This window comes from Equus quagga, chromosome 11 (assembly GCF_021613505.1).
Source record: "Equus quagga isolate Etosha38 chromosome 11, UCLA_HA_Equagga_1.0, whole genome shotgun sequence".
Taxonomy (NCBI): Eukaryota; Metazoa; Chordata; class Mammalia; order Perissodactyla; family Equidae; genus Equus; species Equus quagga.
In genome coordinates this window covers 95,899,432-95,918,089 of record NC_060277.1, presented here as the reverse complement: position 1 = coordinate 95,918,089, position 18,658 = coordinate 95,899,432, and the positions used below count along the sequence as shown (strand labels likewise).

Genomic DNA, 18,658 nt, shown 5'->3' with positions numbered 1-18,658 from the left:
TCATCAAAGTAGGAGAACCCAGGTAACTCCTGGGACGTGCTGAGTTCTAGTTTCTCCAAAGAGAATCCAGATGGACCTCGTCTGGGAAACTCTGGTGGAGGGAAGATCTGCAATAAAGTTTCTACTATGCTTCTGTCAGGTCACTTGTTTCTCCTCTTTTCCTACTCTACCCCAGTTCTCACAAATGATGTTTGCAATTCCTCTGACTCAAACTTTAGTTTCTGGGGGTCTCAGTTCAGTTGTAGGTGCTGGCATTGGCTTTTTCTCGAGATTAAGGCCTGAGGCTTTCTCCCATCCTCACTGCCCAGCCCACCGCTGCCTGCACTCTCACCCATCTGTCTCCAGGGTACGTCCCCAGCTGGAAGTCTTGCTGATGCCATGTCCCAGAAACACCTTCAGATCAACCAGACATTTGAGGAGCTGCGACTGGTCACACAGGACACGGAGAACGAACTGAAGAAGCTGCAGCAGACCCAGGAGTACTTCATCATCCAATATCAAGAGAGCCTGCGGATCCAGGGTGAGGCCCTGCGGCGTGGGCAGGGTGTGTCTTGAGGACGGGAGTGAGGGCTAGGAAGCTCAGGTTGGGTTGGAAGAGAACCACTTTTCCATTCAAAGGCATTTCCCTTCCTCTGGAGCGGCAGGGAATCACTTGCATTGAAGACAGTGCTGGGAGGCTGAGGCTTAAGTGGGAAAGACAAGCACCTGCCCTGGAGTGTGGGGTCCCATTCAGGGTGCCGCACCCAGGTGGCTCCTGGTCTGCTGGGGAGGACATTTCCTCTTGTGAGAAGGGGCAAAGAGTCTAAGTAAACAGTCCCAGATGGTACTTCTGTATATAGTAGGCATTTTATAAATGCTGCTTTACTGAAATGTTAAACTCTCTAAGCAGGGACAGTATAAGGGCCAAGGGACTGTGTTTGTGGTGAAAAACTTTTAATGTTGTTTTGTGCAGTTATTCGGAGAGGCTGTCCTGGGGCAGAGCACACTAATGCACCTCAGTTACACTTTATGGACAAAGGCTCCCCTTCCTGGGGTAAATCCTGCTTGGTACTTGGGTACAGAGAACTTCAGAGTCTGTCTTGAGGCTGTGGAGCACCACCAGCGCCCCCTATTGGCCTTGTAGGAAGTTGGCAGTGTGATGGTTTCCTCTCCCTTCCTCCATCACAGAATCTCAGAGAAGCCTCCATACAAACATACACATACACATACCGCCTGCTCCTCTGATACCGTGCATTTGGGCTCGATCTTAGAACTGTATTGATACTATTTATTAACTCTGTCTTCCCCAGTAGAATATAAATTCTTTAAGAAGGGACTGTGTCTTTTATCTCTGTGCTCTGAGGCCAGCACATTGCCTAGATCATAGTAGGTGTTGAGTGAATGTTGGTGGGATGATTCTAGCATGTCTTCCGTCTGAATCCACCCCAGACGGACCCCAGAGAAAGGATGACCCTCTTCCTAGATTCGGGAACAGGAGATTTCAGCCTGTTAGTTCTACCCAAGGCTTTTGACTGGTTGCTAGTACTTCTGATCCTATATTTGGTTTTCTGTTTCCTATTTATGAGTTTGGGTTTGGATTCCAGTTTGGGTTTGTACTCATTATGCAATGTCAGTTCAGTCCCATTTATCCAAGTTCACCCATCAGAAACCCAGACTATTGACCTGTTTGTGCACGGAAAGGCTCAGCTCCCTCCAGTGGAGCAGACAGTTGCCTCGCGTCTGCTGGCATCCTTCCCAGAAGCTTCTGCAAATTGCCAGGAGAGACTAATTGGGTCACTTGCCTGGGGAAGCTGGGCCCAGGTGTTGGGCTCACCACCACCTCCCTGTGGGTGGCAGGATTCCCGAGGCGGCCGTCCAGATTCCTCTGCCATGTTCCATGCCTGGACACTTCTCTTCCTGCTCAGTCCCCTGCGGTGCGATTGGAACCCTGTTTCTCAGTTCTCTTCTGGTTCTGGGCTTTTCCTGGGTGTGCAGAGTTGCTTTAGTCTGTCCCAGCTTGTGCATCCGTGGGGCAGGGCCTACGTCAGTGTGACATGGCCCTCAGAGGCCTGCCAGGAACTTGATCGACCAAGACATGCTGACGCTCACATCTTCTCACGCAGCTGAGTGAGGACACTGGGAGGTTGGAAAGGCTCCTGGCAGAGGTGGTGAGCCCACGTTTAAGACAGTGTTACCGTTGGAGGGAAGGGATGGTTTGCAAGCAGGAGACGGTGCACAGGTGGCTTTAGCTGTGGAGATGTTTGATTCCTCCAGCTGGGTTATTGGTACCCAGGTGTCCTGCATCATGCTTTCCACCTCCCTGTGTCTGAAGTTTGTCATAGCGGACTTTTTGAAAATGGTGGTGAGGCCGCACTGACCCCCATTCCTGCCGTTGATGAGATTCCTGTCAGCCCCTGTGGAAGGAATCCGCTCCCTTTCCTGAGAGAATCTTGCTGCTTTTGTGTCCCCAGCGGGCCCTGCACACTCTGTCCCCCTCTCTCGGAGTCTCCCCTCTCTCCTGGCTGGCCGTCTGGCCTCGAGGGGGCCCAGCCTGGACAGACATGTGAGGCCCCTGCCGGCACCTGGAGAGACGCCTTCTTCCCCGAGGAGGGGCTGGTGTGCTCCGGGAAATGGGACGGAGCAGCGGAGCGGGGCCTTCCCGCTGATGCTTTGCCGTGTGAGGTGGGGCGGGGCAGCTGCCGTCTCCGTCACCCTTTAATGCCGTCCTGTAACCCATTAACCGCGAAGGACTGACTCTCACCCAGAGCTGCACATGCCGGGCATTCTCTTGAGCATTTTCTGGCTCATCGCTTGTTTACTCCTCACAGCACTCACTGAGCAGGTGCTGTGGTTCTCCTGTTTTTCACATGGGGAAACTGAGGCACAGGAGAGCGATGTGCCCGAGATCACCCATCTAGTAAACAGCGAGGGCACACTTCAAACCAGGCAGCGTGGCTCCCATCCAGACCCCCGTGTGGCGTGAGGAGGGCTGGGCAGCCAGCTGGGTGGGCTCGGGTGGGATGGAAGGCCGCAGGGCAGGATTGTCCTCGGCTGTACCCCAAGCTTCTGTCTCCCCACTCCCTGGAGGGGAGCTCAGAGCCGGGAGGCCAGGGAGCAGAGCCCACGCAGCTCTGGGCACCCTTGGCGGCTAGAACCCCAACTTGCCCCTGGTCAGATGTGTCCCCTTGAAGGCCTTGTCTCCAGAACAGGTGTGTGTGGTTCCTCTGGGCTTCTTGCTGGAGGCTGGAGGCCGTGGTCATGGGTATCCTGTCCCTCCTCCAGCTCAGTTTGCCCAGCTGGCCCAGCTGAACCCGCAGGAGCGTCTGAGCCGGGAGACGGCCCTCCAGCAGAAGCAGGTGTCCCTGGAGGCCTGGCTGCAGCGCGAGGCCCAGACGCTGCAGCAGTACCGCGTGGTGAGTGGGGTCTGCGTCCCTCTCCTCCCAGGCCCGGAGGTCCACATCCCGGGCTGTCCAGGGGGCCGGAATGGGGCTAGAGCCAGGAAGAGAGCAGGACCTGGGAGAACAGGAGGCCAGATCTCTCTTTCCTGTGGGGGCATGTGCAGCAGAGCAGGTCTGGGCCGGAGCAAAGCGTGTGCCTGGGGCCTGGTCCCGGGCCCGCCTCCTTAGTGAGGGCCTGCAGGTTGTTGTCTGGGAGCCCAGAAGGGCCTGCTGTCCCCACCTCCCTCAGGAGCTGGCCGAGAAGCACCAGAAGACCCTGCAGCTGCTGCGGAAGCAGCAGACCATCATTCTGGATGACGAACTGATCCAGTGGAAGCGGCGGCAGCAGCTGGCCGGGAATGGAGGGCCCCCCGAGGGCAGCCTGGACGTGCTCCAGTCCTGGTAATGGGTGTGGGGGAGGCAGGCAGGGAGGGCAGGCGGGGCCGGGCAGGGGCTCAATGTGGTGCCACCAGCTGCTTGTTCTGCCTCCTGCATTTTCGTGTGCAGTGGGCTCGCTCTGTCGTGGGACAGGTCTTATTTCACCAGTGGTTCCAGTTCCTCATACAGACTTTGATGCCCCCAGATCACACCGTCTTCCCTGGGAAGGAATCACTGTGTTGGGGAGCAGGGCAGGGCTGGGTGTGTAGAGTGATGGGCATGCTGGTGGGGCCCAAATCAGGGCGACTCCTGCTGTGTTTCTCTGTGTCTCCAGAAGGCAGGGCAGGTCTGCTCGCTCAGTGGGTAGAGTGGTGGCTAAGGCATGAGTCTTCCTGGGGAAGGGTGGAGCTGGGTGTTGGGGGTTCTCCCCAGCCTGGGAGCCTCCCACCTCTGGCGTGGGACATGGGGGTGAAGCCATTGTCCTCCCGTTGGCCCTGGGGCTGCTGTGCAGGTGTGAGAAGTTGGCCGAGATCATCTGGCAGAACCGGCAGCAGATCCGCAGAGCTGAGCACCTCTGCCAGCAGCTGCCCATCCCCGGCCCCGTGGAGGAGATGCTGGCCGAGGTCAATGCCACCATCACAGACATCATCTCGGCCCTGGTGACCAGGTGATGGCTGCGTCTTGGCCACACCCAGCCCCCCATGTGGTTGGCCTGGGGGAGGGAGGGGTGCTTTGCAGATGGGAACTCTCGCTTGAGTCCTTGTCTCTCTCTGCCTCACACCCTCAACCCCCTCCGTCCCCAGCTGCTGTGGCCTCTTGGTGTTGACCTTGCCCATTTTCTCTTGTGGACACTACAAGGGCTGCCCTCGTCCCCTGCAGCCCGTGCCAGCTGCTGAGGTCATTTCACTGCCTCCCCTCTCGCTATCTCCCCCGACTCTCAGCAGCCTCCCTGGGAACAGGGGCTGCGACACGGGCTCCTAAGTCACCCGCTGAGGCAGCCTCCCCATGCAGAGGGACCAGAGCGCAGTCCCCTGAGGCAGCATCTGGTCACTTGTGTTCCCACAGCACATTCATCATCGAGAAGCAGCCCCCTCAGGTCCTGAAGACCCAGACCAAGTTCGCAGCCACTGTGCGCCTGCTGGTGGGCGGGAAGCTGAACGTGCACATGAACCCCCCCCCAGGTGAAGGCCACCATCATCAGTGAGCAGCAGGCCAAGTCACTGCTCAAGAACGAGAACACCCGCAAGTACGTGCCCCTCCCCCCACCCCCTCCTCTTTTCGAGTCCTTGCCATAGAAAGACAAAGATTCTCTAAGAAGCTTTCTGGTCTCAGCTGTTTCAGTGTGGGAACCCCATTAGCCCTTCTGGCCTCTTTGGCTCTCAGACTATAAAGGGGTTTTTCTATGAAGCAGTTATGATTTTGTGTCATTTAATAGGGATACATCCAAGGAAACTTCTTGTGTATTTTATGTATATTTATTTCTTGTATATTTTATGTAACTAACATTTCCTGTAAGTGATCTAAGTTTTTAACAACCTTCTTACGTCCTCTATCCCAAATATGTTTTCTCCCTGTGGGGCTGAGACGCTGTGGGATTAGAGCTGAGTCTCTCTGACTTGCAGTGATTACAGTGGAGAGATCCTGAACAACTGCTGCGTGATGGAGTATCACCAGGCCACCGGCACCCTCAGCGCCCACTTCAGGAACATGGTGAGGATGGGAGAAGAGCAAAGACAAACTTTCCCCAGTTGTTTGAGGGGTTCTTCGTCTTATTTTTCTCCTTTGCAGTCCCTGAAACGAATTAAGAGGTCTGACCGTCGTGGAGCAGAGTCAGTGACAGAAGAGAAATTTACAATCCTGTTTGAATCACAGTTCAGTATTGGTGGAAATGAGCTGGTTTTTCAAGTCAAGGTAAAGGCCTCCCTCAGTTGTGTGTGTGTGTGTACGTATGTACGTACTTTATGTCACAAAAGAATCGTTTTGATCACATAGTCTCTTCTGTTTGATTATTGATGAACAGAAAGTGAGGAGACCTCCTCCTTAGAACTTAGATTCTTAGATTCTCTTAAGATACGAACAAATTATAACAAACTGGAATAGTTGGAGATACAGGTGGAGAAGGAATCAAGAGAAATGAGTTTGAGTTACGGTTATAGTTTTAGACATTGGTTACTTGCTATTTTTTCCCAGAAATGTCTCCATACTCTTTCTCTTTTCTCTCTCGTACTCCATGTAGCTTTCAGAAACGTATTCCATCCTTCAGAAGTATCTAAGCAACATCTCTTTTAAAATATGTAAAATTGAGCCCGCCTCTTGATGTAGTGGTTAAGTTTGGCATGCTCTGCTTTGGCAGCCTGGGTTCGTGGATTCGGATCCTGGGCACAGACCTGCACCACTCTTCAGCCATGCTGTGGCAGTGACCTACATACAAAACAGAGGCAAATTGGCACAGACGTTAGCTCAGGATGCTCCTTCCTCAGCAAAAAGAGGAAGATTGGCACAGATGTTAGCTCAGGTTGCATCTTCCTCAGCAAAAATGAATCAATCAAGCAAGCAAAAATTTCTAAGAGTGTGCCAATGTGAAAAGTCATGTTATTCCTGGAGCCTTTCAGATTCTGTACCTGAGGGTGACATTTACTGAAGCTTGAAGGGAGAATGAACGTATTGTGATAGAAAAAAAGGGAAAGGGGAAGAAAGTGTGGCTGTGGACACTGAGCCCTTCTCCTGTGTCTTTCTAGACCCTGTCCCTCCCGGTGGTGGTGATTGTCCATGGCAGCCAGGACAACAACGCAACGGCCACTGTTCTCTGGGACAATGCCTTTGCAGAGCCTGTAAGTGGATTCCTTGGGCCTGCGGGTCTTAAGAACTTGATGTAAACATGAATCTTTTTCATGTGTTATCCCCCAAAAAAGCATAGAAAAAAATGCTGTTTTCCTTAGCAGGAGGCAGAATAAAGAGGATGTGGAAAATGGAAAGAGCATGACCTTAAAGTCAGGCCAAGGTCTGAATTCAAGCTCCACCATTTCCTCACTCTGTGACCATGGGAAATTCTCTTTACCTGTCTGAGCTTAAGTTTCCCGGAAGTGTCTGCAACACAGGGATAATAATGCTCCGTGGTGGTGTTAGGAAGATTAAATTAGGTAACGTGCGAAATGCTTGACACATAGTCAATAGTAAATATTATTTTAAATTCTTGGGTGAAACCCTGAATGGAATTTGGGACTCCCAGTTTCCTTTTAGAGGTTAGACCTCTCAGGAAGTTACTTTAGCTTACAAGTTGCTTCCTGTCTTCTTCCTAACAATAAATGAGGGTGACATTTAATGTCTTTTCCAAATTTTAGATTTTGTGATTCATCGCGGGTCTCTCATGAAGAATGAGATGCTTTGTCTAAAGGAGCAAATATGATCCTGTGGGTTTATGCACCCGCATACTATCTGAATACCACTAGTGCGCTGCTTAATGGGCATTTTCTAAACATTTCCCTAGGCGAAATTCTACGTGTTGCGTATTTCCAGTAAAGCTTAGTCCATAAAAGCGTGATAAAAGGGTATAGTTGTTTATTCAGGACATGAAAGTATGTCCTTCTTGAATGTGACTCTCATGTTAAGAGTCTTACTTAGGGGCTGGCCCCGTGGCCGAGTGGTTAAGTTCGCGCGCTCTGCTGCAGGCGGCCCAGTGTTTCGTTGGTTCGAATCCTGGGTGCGGACTTGGCACTGCTCATCAAACCACGCTGAGGCAGCGTCCCACATGCCACAACTAGAAGGACCCACAAGGAAGAATATACAACTGTGTACCGGGGGGCTTTGGGGAGAAAAAGGAAAAAATAAAATCTTTTAAAAAAAAAAAAAAAGAGTCTTACTTAGCATTCTCAATAGTCCTCTTTAGAGAACAATATTTTTGCTGCAAAGGTGAGATGTTTAGCAGAAATTCTACCATGCTTATGCTACAAACCCTGAGTTTGAGACTCCTTTTAAAAAACATCTGCATACATCATGTCCTGATAAGCCTCCTGGATAGAATTGCATCATCTTCTCTCGTTTCCTTCCCTGCCTATCCACAGTTCTCACTCCCCATGTAACTTAGACATGTCCTGCAACATGTCATTGCTAAAGTATCTTGTCTAAATAAACATTTTAACATTTTTAGTTATTTTAATGACTAATGTACATCTTATGCTGTTTTAAAATAAATATATACTTGTGGAAATTTACAGATATGTTAGCTTATGTGTCAAACATATAAGTACACTGCAGCGTTGTTTGGAAGGCTGATACGTACATATCCGACTGTGGGGATCTAGTTAAATATATTCTTGTTCTTCCATACTGTAGAATATTTAGCAGCCACAAAAGAAAATGAGGAATTTCCTTATGTGCTGATGTGAGGTCTCCCAGATATAGCATTAAGTGAAAAAAGAGAGATGCAGAACATATGGATTTTATGCTCCTATTTATATTTTTAAAAAGGAAAAGTTATATTTATTTGCTGGCACGCATAGAAGTCTTTGGAGGTGTACAGAAGAAACTAGCTTACATGCCTTTGGGCTGCTGGGGGAACAGGATAGGATAGTGACTTCACTGTATACCCTTCTCTGCTCTTTAAATTTTATATCCTGTTAAGGAGATCGCTTATTCAATAAATTTTTTATGATAAATAAAATGAAGTGCTATGGCTGAACGGGTGAAAGGCAGTATTAAAAAATCATATTCTAGCCTGTTTCTCAATAAAGCCATCCAACTCATAGTTTCCACTCTTCCATACTAAGTTGTTTCCCTTTGAGCTAGAGGTCTTGGCAGAAGGTGTCAAGGGTGAGGATTGCGCTTGTGCACACACGTGTATGAGCACACACACATTCTCTCTCTCTGTACCTAGAGAGCCAGCCTTTTAGCTTTCTGTTCCCATTGAGTTGACAGTGTAAGAGCCAGACGGTGGTCATGTTTTGTTTTCGTGGCTGGTTAGAACACAGGATGGGACGGTACGTTCAGCAGCTTATTTACAGAACACCCTAGATAGCCTGAGGTTACCTTCTAAGTTATGTGGGAAGAAGGCAAAGTGGAACCTTCTGAATTTCACACAACTGCATACCCCAAGAAAGTTTGAATTTATCCTCAGGCTCAGCAAGACAAACGTCTTAACGACTTCCAGCTATCAGTGTTTTTCCTTTGAGTGGAGGGAATAAATCATGCGACTATTTTCTCCTAAATTCTGGCTTCCCTCGCTCTCAGGGCAGGGTGCCATTTGCCGTGCCCGACAAAGTGCTGTGGCCGCAGCTGTGTGAAGCCCTCAACATGAAATTCAAGGCCGAAGTGCAGAGCAACCGAGGCCTGACCAAGGAGAACCTCGTGTTCCTGGCGCAGAAGCTGTTCAACAGCAGCAGCAGCCACCTGGAGGACTACAACAGCATGTCCGTGTCCTGGTCCCAGTTCAACAGGGTGAGGGACCCGCTGCCAGCTGCTCTTAGATCAGTCCCTCCAAACCAGCTGCCTCGGGAGGCTCCCTGCCCCAGGCCCTTGTTCTTCCTGTCTCTCAGACAATGTGCCCAGAGTAACAGGAAGCTTTGAAGAGGTGGACCACTACATTTTTATGGAGAAAATTACATCTTTGAATATTGAAGTAAATTGGGCTTTGTGCACAGCTAGTGCATTTTCGTCCTTTATAAAGGAAACTGAGCAAAGCAGGTGGTAACGTAACTCATGAGAAGTCAAGCTTATGTGATGATCAGAGCTCCATGGCTCTGTCCCACTGACTCTCTGATGTCCCCTGATGTGTAATGCAAGCCAGCTCCCATGGGACCCTCAACCCACAAGAGGGGGTGCTGATGTAGGAAACTTGTCCTCCAGCCTCGGGTAATTCAGATGTCACCTGGCACATCTTTGATTTTAAATTTAACTTTTTGTATCTTTGCTTACACCCTCGCCCCCAAGTATTTTAAGTGCTCTAATTCAGAGATCTCATAGTCTCTGAGTCTCTTTTAAACGGTTGTGTGCTAAGCACTTGGCCAGCAGCTTTGCTAGTGGTCACAGGTTTGTTTGACGGGAAGCAGGAGGCCTGGGCCGTCTGTCTTTGCCATTGCATTAAGGCTCCTGCCTTCCAATGGAATCAGATAACCGAGTTCTGCTGATAATTATTGGTGAAAGCTGTGTGATGGAGCAATCTCTGTGGCCTCACCGTGTGATCTCATACAGTTCAGGTTTATAGATCACCTGGGCATCTTGTTAAGATGCAGGCTCTTATTCACTATGTCTGAGATGGGACCTGGAAATTTGCATTTCTCAGAAGCTCCCAGGTGCTGCTGCTGGTCACAGACCACATATCAATGACAGCAAAGGACTCATCAGCCCAGATCCAGGGGAAAGTGTGTAGCAGGGTCCACTGGTGGTGGGGGGGATGTGGGGGGGTATAATTGCCCTGTAGTATTTTCCCTTATTCCCCCTTTTTCTCTCTGGTTTTTTGGTTGTGGGACCATTTGGTAAAACTCGGGCAGGCATGTATATTTGTCTGATTCTGACAGCGTAGATGTTTGTTTTCCATTTAATTTTTCCAGTTAAAGTATATACAGATCATGTTCCAAGTGTTACTGTTGCCTTCTTGTGTTCATTGTTGTATCTCCAACCAGGAGAATTTACCAGGACGGAATTACACTTTCTGGCAGTGGTTTGATGGTGTGATGGAAGTGTTAAAAAAACATCTCAAGCCGCATTGGAATGATGGGTGAGAATAGTCATTTCCTAAGTCAGCGATAGAGTATGTACGGTTTCTTTCTGGTGTTAAAACATCACACTCTGCTTCTGCTCCTTTGGCTTTGTGATCCAGGGCTATTTTGGGTTTCGTGAACAAGCAACAGGCCCACGACCTACTCATTAACAAGCCCGATGGGACTTTCCTGCTGAGATTCAGTGACTCTGAAATCGGCGGCATCACCATTGCTTGGAAATTTGACTCTCGTGAGTGCCCCTCCCTTTTTAAGACATGTCTTGGCTCTAGTTAGCTGCTTTTGTCGCAAAATTACTTTAACAAACAGTTTGAATACTTGTTATGGGGCCAGTACTGATTAAGGGACACAGATGTCTAACCGTGAGACAGCTGCTAATAATACGCAGCCTGTGTACAATCTTATCATGAGAAACGCAGTTACTAATTTTGAGAAACACAAATGTGTCACACTGACATGGCTACCTGTAATAATTCTCTCCAAAATCTCAGCTGCTTCCCTTTTGAAATGTTTGCCTTCTTATTACTCAACCTTAAACTTCTTTCAGTGAAGAATTATTTTGATGATTTGCAGTCATTTAGACTGGAAGTAATATTATTTTAATTATGCCTTTATTCTAATTAGCATAAGGATGTTGCCATTGATCATTTCCATCTAAGAATGTTAGTTCTTTCTTCTGACCCTCACAATAAGAAAAGAGCAGCTTACTAGTTTTTTTGCGGCTTGAAGGTTTTAGTAGCTTTTAATAGCTCTCACACGTCCCCTGGCTGTGGATGTGCTTCCTGTCTCTCCATATACTGTTGTACAGGGTCAGCAAGAACTGTTTCTTCTAGAGAGGGACAAATACCATCTGAACTTGAAACTACCTGAGATAATGGGGTCCCTAGGAAGGTGGTATATGCCTTACCTGCTTATCCACCCCTGGCTTTTAAAAACTACTGGATCGCCAACCTGTGGTTATTTTTAAATGGAGATTTTTATTGGGACTATTTTAATGGAGAGCTTTAATTTGTAGTATATTTTGGTTTTAAGACTTCCTGTTCAGAAATCATGTTTAGAATATGGTTATTCTGTTTATTGATCTAGAGGAGAGAATGTTTTGGAATCTGATGCCTTTTACCACCAGAGACTTCTCCATCCGGTCCCTGGCTGACCGCTTGGGGGACCTAAATTACCTTATCTACGTGTTTCCTGATCGGCCAAAAGATGAAGTGTACTCCAAATATTACACACCGGTTCCATGCGAGCCTGCCACTGGTAACAATGTTCGCATTCTGATTTGGTTTTGTTGTGATTTGGGTTTTGTTTTAGTTTTGTGTGAGTGTGCGTGTGTCTGTCTTGCATGAAAACTTACACAATTAGCATTTAGTTATTGAGCCTTATCCAGGGCAGAAGTAAATCCTGGGCTGTCGTCTTCAGACATACAGAAAACACATCTGCCACTAACCTCAAATATCAAATTGAAGGGAACAAATTGCTTTTAATACGAGCTTAGACGAAACGAAATTAGGAAGGTAAAATTTTATTTTTCAAAACAGATGGTTTTATTGTTTTCTGAACATAAAAGTATTATGTATTTATTTTTAAATTTCAAGAAAGGATAGAAAAGAAATTAGGTATCACACATCTCTCATCTACAGATTAATCACAATTTGGTGAATATTCTTCCCATCTATATAGGTGTGTGTTCTTCCGTCAGTCAGTTACCAGATGCTTATTAAGTACTTCCTGTGTGGAGGTTACAACCTAGTAGCAGAAGGAAGACAATAAACAAGTAAAGAAATAAATGTATTTATTTAGTAGTGGATGCTATGAAGACAAGTAAGCAAGGGAGGGGGATAGAGAAGTGACAAGGAGGAGGATGGGGAGTAGCATTCACTAGAGTGGCCAGGTAAGGCTTCTCTGAGCAGGTGACATCAGAACAGACCTGAATGAAGTGAGGAGGCCAGCCACACAAAGAGCTGGAGAGGAAACATTCTAGGCTAAGAGAACAAGTACAGAAGCCCTGCAGTGGGAGTGAGATTGGCCTGTTTGGAAAACCTCACAAGGCCCCGGGCGGCTAGAGCTGGATGAGCAGGGGAGAAAGTGGTGGGAGATGAGGGCAGAGCAGTAGGAGGGGCCAGAGTCTAGTAAAAGGTTTGGATCATGCTGTCCATCATCTTCTGTGACCTGATTTTTTTTTCACTTAAACGTATATCATAGGCAGAGTCACAGGCCAGTTAATATAATCTTACAATATCATTTTAATGATTGCATAGAATTCTGTTGTATGATGATTCCATGTCGGTTATTTAAGATACTTACAATTTAAGTTATTCAGTTTTTTATTATGATTAATTTTGAGATAACCTGGTATATACATCTTATTCAACTATTTCCTTAGGATAAATTCCTAAGGTAGAATTTGTGTCAAAGGGTGTATACTTTTCAAGCATTTTGACACATCTTTCCAGAATTGCCTTCCAGAAAGCAGAGTCCGTTTTCACTCCCACGGTTGTCTGTTGGAGTATCTGCTTCTCCATCCTCCTGCCAATCATAGATTCTGTATTCATCCATCTCATGTTTGCCAGTAAGATTGACATAAAAATGGTATCTCAGTTCTTATTTTCATTTCTTTGATTCTGGGTAAGGTCAAAACATCTTTTCGTGTAGTGTTAATAATAACAATAATAATAAATAGAGTAATAACATTTGTTGGATGCTTACTGGGTGCTGGGCACTTTTCTGAGCACATTTTCATGTAGTATCTCCTTTAATCCTCAAAACACGTCTGTAATGTAGGTACTATTACTCATCCCCATTTTACAGATGAGGAACTGACTCACAAAGATATAAAATAATTCGCAAAGGACACATAGCTAGGAAGTGGCCAAGCCAGGATTTGAGCTCAAACAGTCTAGCTCCAGAGCCTGTATTTTTTAACCACCACATTATTGACCATTTATATTTTTTCCTGTGAAGTGCATTCATATTCCTGGCTCATTTTTCTTTTGGAATTCCTTTTTTCCTTAATGATGTGTAAGTATTTTTATATAGTAAATAAACCCTTTATTATATATAGCAAATATTTTTCTCAGTGTGTCCTTTAACATTTAAGGTTTATTTTGCTGAAATGCAGAGACTTATGTTTTCTATATAGCCCAATCTATCAACCTTCTTCCTTTATAGATTCTGTCTTTTGTATCATGCCTTCCCACCCTAAGATTGTAGTTCTATTTCTAGGTGGGAAAGTAAGCCAAAATATTTTTAGATTGATGTGGTATTTTGGATTAAATCTGTCCCTGCTTCTCTTGGTTAGCACAGATAATTTAGATTTTTAAATCCTATTTTTTACAGCATTTCTTTGATTTTTATCTTTTCTGCCAACCTGTAAAGTTCTCTGTAGTCTATAAAGCACAAAAAGCATGAGATATTATGAAAATATAGCTCCTGACATTTGAAGCCTCTAGGAGAAGCAGGTTAGGGTAACAAGCAGTTTGTGACCATGTGACATTTCACTGCCTTGGGTGTTTCTGTGACAAGCTCTTCGTCCTGTTGACCTTAGCATCATGTTTATTGTCTAATACAGTGAAGATTATACTTATTCCCATACTCACACCCAGGAAACAAGACTTTATTACTGACCTCAGGCTGTCGCATTCGTACTACGTACTTAACTGGACTTCCATAATCAGCCTTTAAAAAGGTCACTGTGGCTGACCAGATCACTTCAGGTTTATTCCCTAGCCTCCACATCCCAGGGAGGGTTCTTTGGCGAGAGAAAGAGACACAATGCCAGCATTCTTTTTAACTAGCCGTGGGGCAGAGACAGCACTCACTGGCAGGAGCGACCATCACATTACCCCAAATGCAGAAACCCCAGGGGCACCAAAGAGCATGCAGATGCCAGAGGCATAGTCCATCTCCTAGAAGTAGAAAAGAGTCGATCCTCAGCGTAACTTTGCGGATTGTCAAGTCAAATTAATTCCTCTCTGTTTCTTAGATTCTTCTGCGCCTCCCTGACAAACGTTTGTACACCTTCTACTTGAAAACCTCCCATGACAAGGAAATCATTTCTTCCCAAGACAGCCCATTGCTTTTTTGGGGCAGTTCTGATGATGATGACATTCTTCCTTATATGACTGAGAATTTGTCCCCTTCCAACCTCGTCCTGTTGGTCCTAATTTTGTCTCCTGGGAGACAGAGCAAATCCTGTGCCTCTGCTGTATTTTTGACTTTAAACTTTTTAAGATATTTTTTCGTTTTACAGTTAGTATGCAATGAATGCTTGATTTAGATTCGTGTTGAAGTATATATTTTCTGTGGTTTGAAGAATTTATTGACATACGCATGCCAACTTGGAAGATAGCTTAACGTGCAGTTTTAGTATTAAGGCTTCTCCTCTACCCAGTCCTCCTAACAGGGTGAAATATTAAGTGCTTGTATCAGATCCTAAGATAAAATTAGGTGGTTGTGTCCTATCCTAAGAGAACATGTGACTCTTAAGGGAGATTGCGTTTTTATTTCATTTGAGAACTTTGGTTCTCATCACCGTTCCCCCCTCGGCAGCTAAAGCAGTGGACGGATACGTGAAGCCACAGATCAAGCAAGTGGTCCCTGAGTAAGTGTCCAGGGTCCAGCTCTGGTCTCCTGCTGCCTCTTTTCTCCTCCCCCCGCTCTCCTCACCCCTCCCTGCCAACCCCTCCTGTTCATGGGCCCAGCGTTCCCTCCCCGCCCCAAACCTGGCTCAGCCCTGGGGAGGGAACTGGGCTTGGTCCTGATGGGGCCAGTACCCGGGGCCCACTCCTGCAGCCGGAGTCCCAGGCCCAGTGGGCGCTTTGTCCTTTTACACCCAAAAAAGACATGAAGATGCCCTCTGAGCCCCTCCCCAGTCAGCTGCTGCCCTGAGGCCACTGAGGCTCTGCTCTGCTTCCTCCCGCAGGTTTGTGAGCGCATCTGCAGACTCTGCCGGGGGCAGCGCCACCTACATGGACCAGGCCCCCTCCCCAGCCGTGTGTCCCCAGGCTCATTATAACATGTACCCACAGAAGTAGGTTGTGTTCTCCTGGGCTCCGCGGGGAGGAACGGGCACTTGGCCTCAGGCTGGACCCCTGGAGGGCTGGTGGGCAAAGGAACCCAGAGCTTCTCTAGGGCTGAGACCACCCAGCCCAGCCCGGGCTCTGGTAGGGGTGCGGGAGGAAGGGAGAGATTTGACCAGAAGATATTGGCAGTTTAGAGTAGGGTTGGACAATTGTCATCTGCTCGCCTCTCCCAAAGTGGAGATTTTTCTTGCTCTGTAGAAGGACCAGGTGGGATTTAGATGAGATGGGACAGTCAGTGCTAGGGGCGGCTGGGGTAGGTAGTTTAGTCTGAGTATCTGTCCAACTAGCTGTCAGGGGACTCTGCTCCCCAGTGTTCCGATCAGGAGTGGTTCTTTTCCCACGGAACCTAGGCTGAGGGGACAGGCAGTCTTGGGCCACTCACCTGGTGGGGTGGTCTCTGCTCCTCATCCTTGGCCTCTGACAACCTTTCCCTTCCTGTTCGTCTCTTCTCTTTCCCTCCCAAGCCCTGACCCTGTCCTTGACACCGATGGGGACTTCGATCTGGACGACACCATGGACGTGGCGCGGCGGGTGGAGGAACTCTTAGGCCGACCTATGGACAGTCAGTGGATCCCTCATGCGCAGTCGTGACCTCCCGTCTCCATCTTCGGCTTCTTCATCCTCACTAGAGGAGTTACTCTTGTGGATGTTTTAATTCCATGAATCGCTTCTCTTTGGAAACAATACTTATAATGTGAAGTGTTAATACTAGTTTTGACTTTAGTGTTTCTGTGCATGGTGGCACCAATGAAGGGAGTGAGTGTGTGAGTGTGAGTGTGAGTGCGTGTGAGTTTGCACGTTGTGGTGTTTCTCCCCCTTGCTGTCCGGAGTTGAGCTCGCAGCACTGGGGCCACAAGCAGAGACTGTGGTTGTTTTAACCTTGTGCAAAAAGGCAGTTAGTTCCATGAACCCTGGAACTTGGCCATGTGTCTTGTGGGTGGCTGAACTCTGACAGGTGGCTGTTCAAGTAAGAGAAGGACAGAGGGCGGGGAAGCACCTCCTCTCTGGTCAGTCTTTGTCACTGTGTCTGCCGAGCAATTGATATATAACCATCATTGTCTGCTTTTCTTCTGAAATGTAGAAACTGCCTTTTGACAAAGAAAGCCAGTCCTCCCTGCTTCCCTCTCCCCGCCCCTGTTGTCCTGGGAAGGCATGGGAAAAGGGGCAAGGGGAGTCCTAGGTTTTCAGATGGGTAATGGTTTTTTAGATAACATTTAACCCATCTAAATGTTCTCTCCCTCCCTCCTCTTTCCTCCTTTCTCTCTTCCTCCCTCCTTCTCTTGCTCTGTGGAATTGCCACTCAGTTCCTGTGTGTGTGCACATGTGCAGACCCGTTTGATGAACTAGAGGAAAGAAAAGAGGGCCACAGCGCCGAAGCTTTCTGTGTTGATGTCCTTTGTGTTCCCGCTGGGGTGGAATGCCCAGTCCTGACTCACAGGCGCTGAGAGTGTTGGCTTGTTACCCAGGGAAGCTGCCGTCCAGTCTGCCGTCCTTCCTCTGCGCTGGTGGGGACACAAGCGAGGCTTTCCGAAGGCTTACCGATAACGGCTTTCTGCAATGTTGAATAGTGTTTTTGCTTCCAAATTGGGACTTTTTTGTTTTCCTCTTCCCACCGAATTTGACATCAGAATTCTTTCTTCCTGTGTCATTCATCCCAGGTCACCTCGTTTCCCTTCACTGTTCACACAACGCTGTCTGCGGAGTGGGTGGCGGGCGTATGGTCTGGACCCAGGGCCAGTGTACTCAGCGGGTGTCGTTGCCCACCTGGTGCGGGGTGCTGGGTGTCAGGCCTTGGTAATTTGGGGAAATGCAGTCAGCAGGTTTTCTGGGAAGTTTGGGAAGCTGCGAAAACAAAGCAAAACAAAAAAGCCTCAGCATAATTTTGTCCACAGTTTCTTCCATAGCTTTCCCCCAGAGGGAAGGAATGGGCTGTGGTGGGCGGGGTGGAAGAGGGGTACGCAGGTGTGGCTTTTGGGTTAGGCCTACAAGATCACCCCTGGGCCCCCTCTTTAAAAGGAGGACGTGATCATACCCTGGAGAGAATGGCCCTAAAAACCTTATTTTTATACATGTGAGTAAATAAACAGATATTTTTTTTACAAAAATAACTTCTGAATTTATCAGTGTTTTGATGTTACAGGAAAATATTCCTCTGTAGTAAATTATTTATTGGAAGATGACTTTTTAAAAGCTGCTGTTTGCCCTGGCTTGGTTTCATACACTGATTTATTTTTCTATGCCGGGCAGTAGACTCTCTCTGCCTCTGAGAAGCAGGCTGACCCCGCCACGGATACCAGCGTTGACATAGGATGCTGCTGAGCCCCTTACATACCCTTCAAGATTTGGTTAAATTCTACCCGTGAGGATGGAAGTTTTGGGGACAGGCGAAGAGGAGGCCCGTGTGCTGTGGGCCCCGCTTAGAGTCCTTCCCTACTGTCACTCAGGCTTCCCCAGTGCCTGCCTCTGTGGCACCCCCTGTGGGCAGTGACACACTTCCAGATGGTAGTGGACTGGCCCCAGGGCAGGCTGAGGGCAGAGCTCTCACTTCACAGTTGGCATTGGGCTTGAGGGGACAGGTGTGAAGAGTGTGGCTGCCCGAGCCTGGGTCCCCGTGCTTGTACAGTTACTGAGCTGTCCTCCTTGTCCTGAGGCTGTGCCCGTCAGTGGGAGAGAGCTTTGACGGAAAGGTGCGCTTGCTATCTGCATTATGTTTTCTCTCTTCTCCCTAACCACAAGAGGCAAGAGCAAGCCCTGACTGCCTCAGCCTCTCGCTCCCTCCCAGACACACACACACACACATACACACGCGCGTGTCATCAAAATGTTTCAGTGTGTGATATGTGCAGGGTTTTGTCGGGGGCGGGGGGAGAGTAAAAATGAATATTAACTGAAAATGGAAGCACACTTTTTATAATTTTTCTTTTTAAAACTTTGTGAAATTATTTCAGATACATATTTTAGTGTTGAGGCAGATTAGTATATAGCCACCAAAAAAATATTGTGTAAAATTTGGGGCAGCCACAAAATTGTGTATTTTATGTTACAATAAAGCCTTCCTCTGAAGGGACAA

General features: G+C 47.8%; 1 protein-coding gene across 1 annotated transcript in view; it reads left to right on the top strand.

The window, feature by feature from the left end:
* The window catches only part of STAT5B (signal transducer and activator of transcription 5B), a 28,827-nt gene extending 10,169 nt beyond the window's left edge, over positions 1-18,658 (top strand). Inside the window, 16 exon segments of the mRNA XM_046676446.1 lie at positions 346-520; positions 3,262-3,392; positions 3,667-3,818; positions 4,306-4,461; positions 4,860-4,965; positions 4,967-5,040; positions 5,417-5,504; positions 5,583-5,705; positions 6,533-6,625; positions 9,021-9,227; positions 10,412-10,506; positions 10,609-10,739; positions 11,594-11,764; positions 15,056-15,107; positions 15,429-15,536; positions 16,053-18,658. Coding sequence (XP_046532402.1) covers positions 346-520; positions 3,262-3,392; positions 3,667-3,818; positions 4,306-4,461; positions 4,860-4,965; positions 4,967-5,040; positions 5,417-5,504; positions 5,583-5,705; positions 6,533-6,625; positions 9,021-9,227; positions 10,412-10,506; positions 10,609-10,739; positions 11,594-11,764; positions 15,056-15,107; positions 15,429-15,536; positions 16,053-16,179 — 1,989 coding nt within the window. The 3' untranslated portion in view covers positions 16,180-18,658.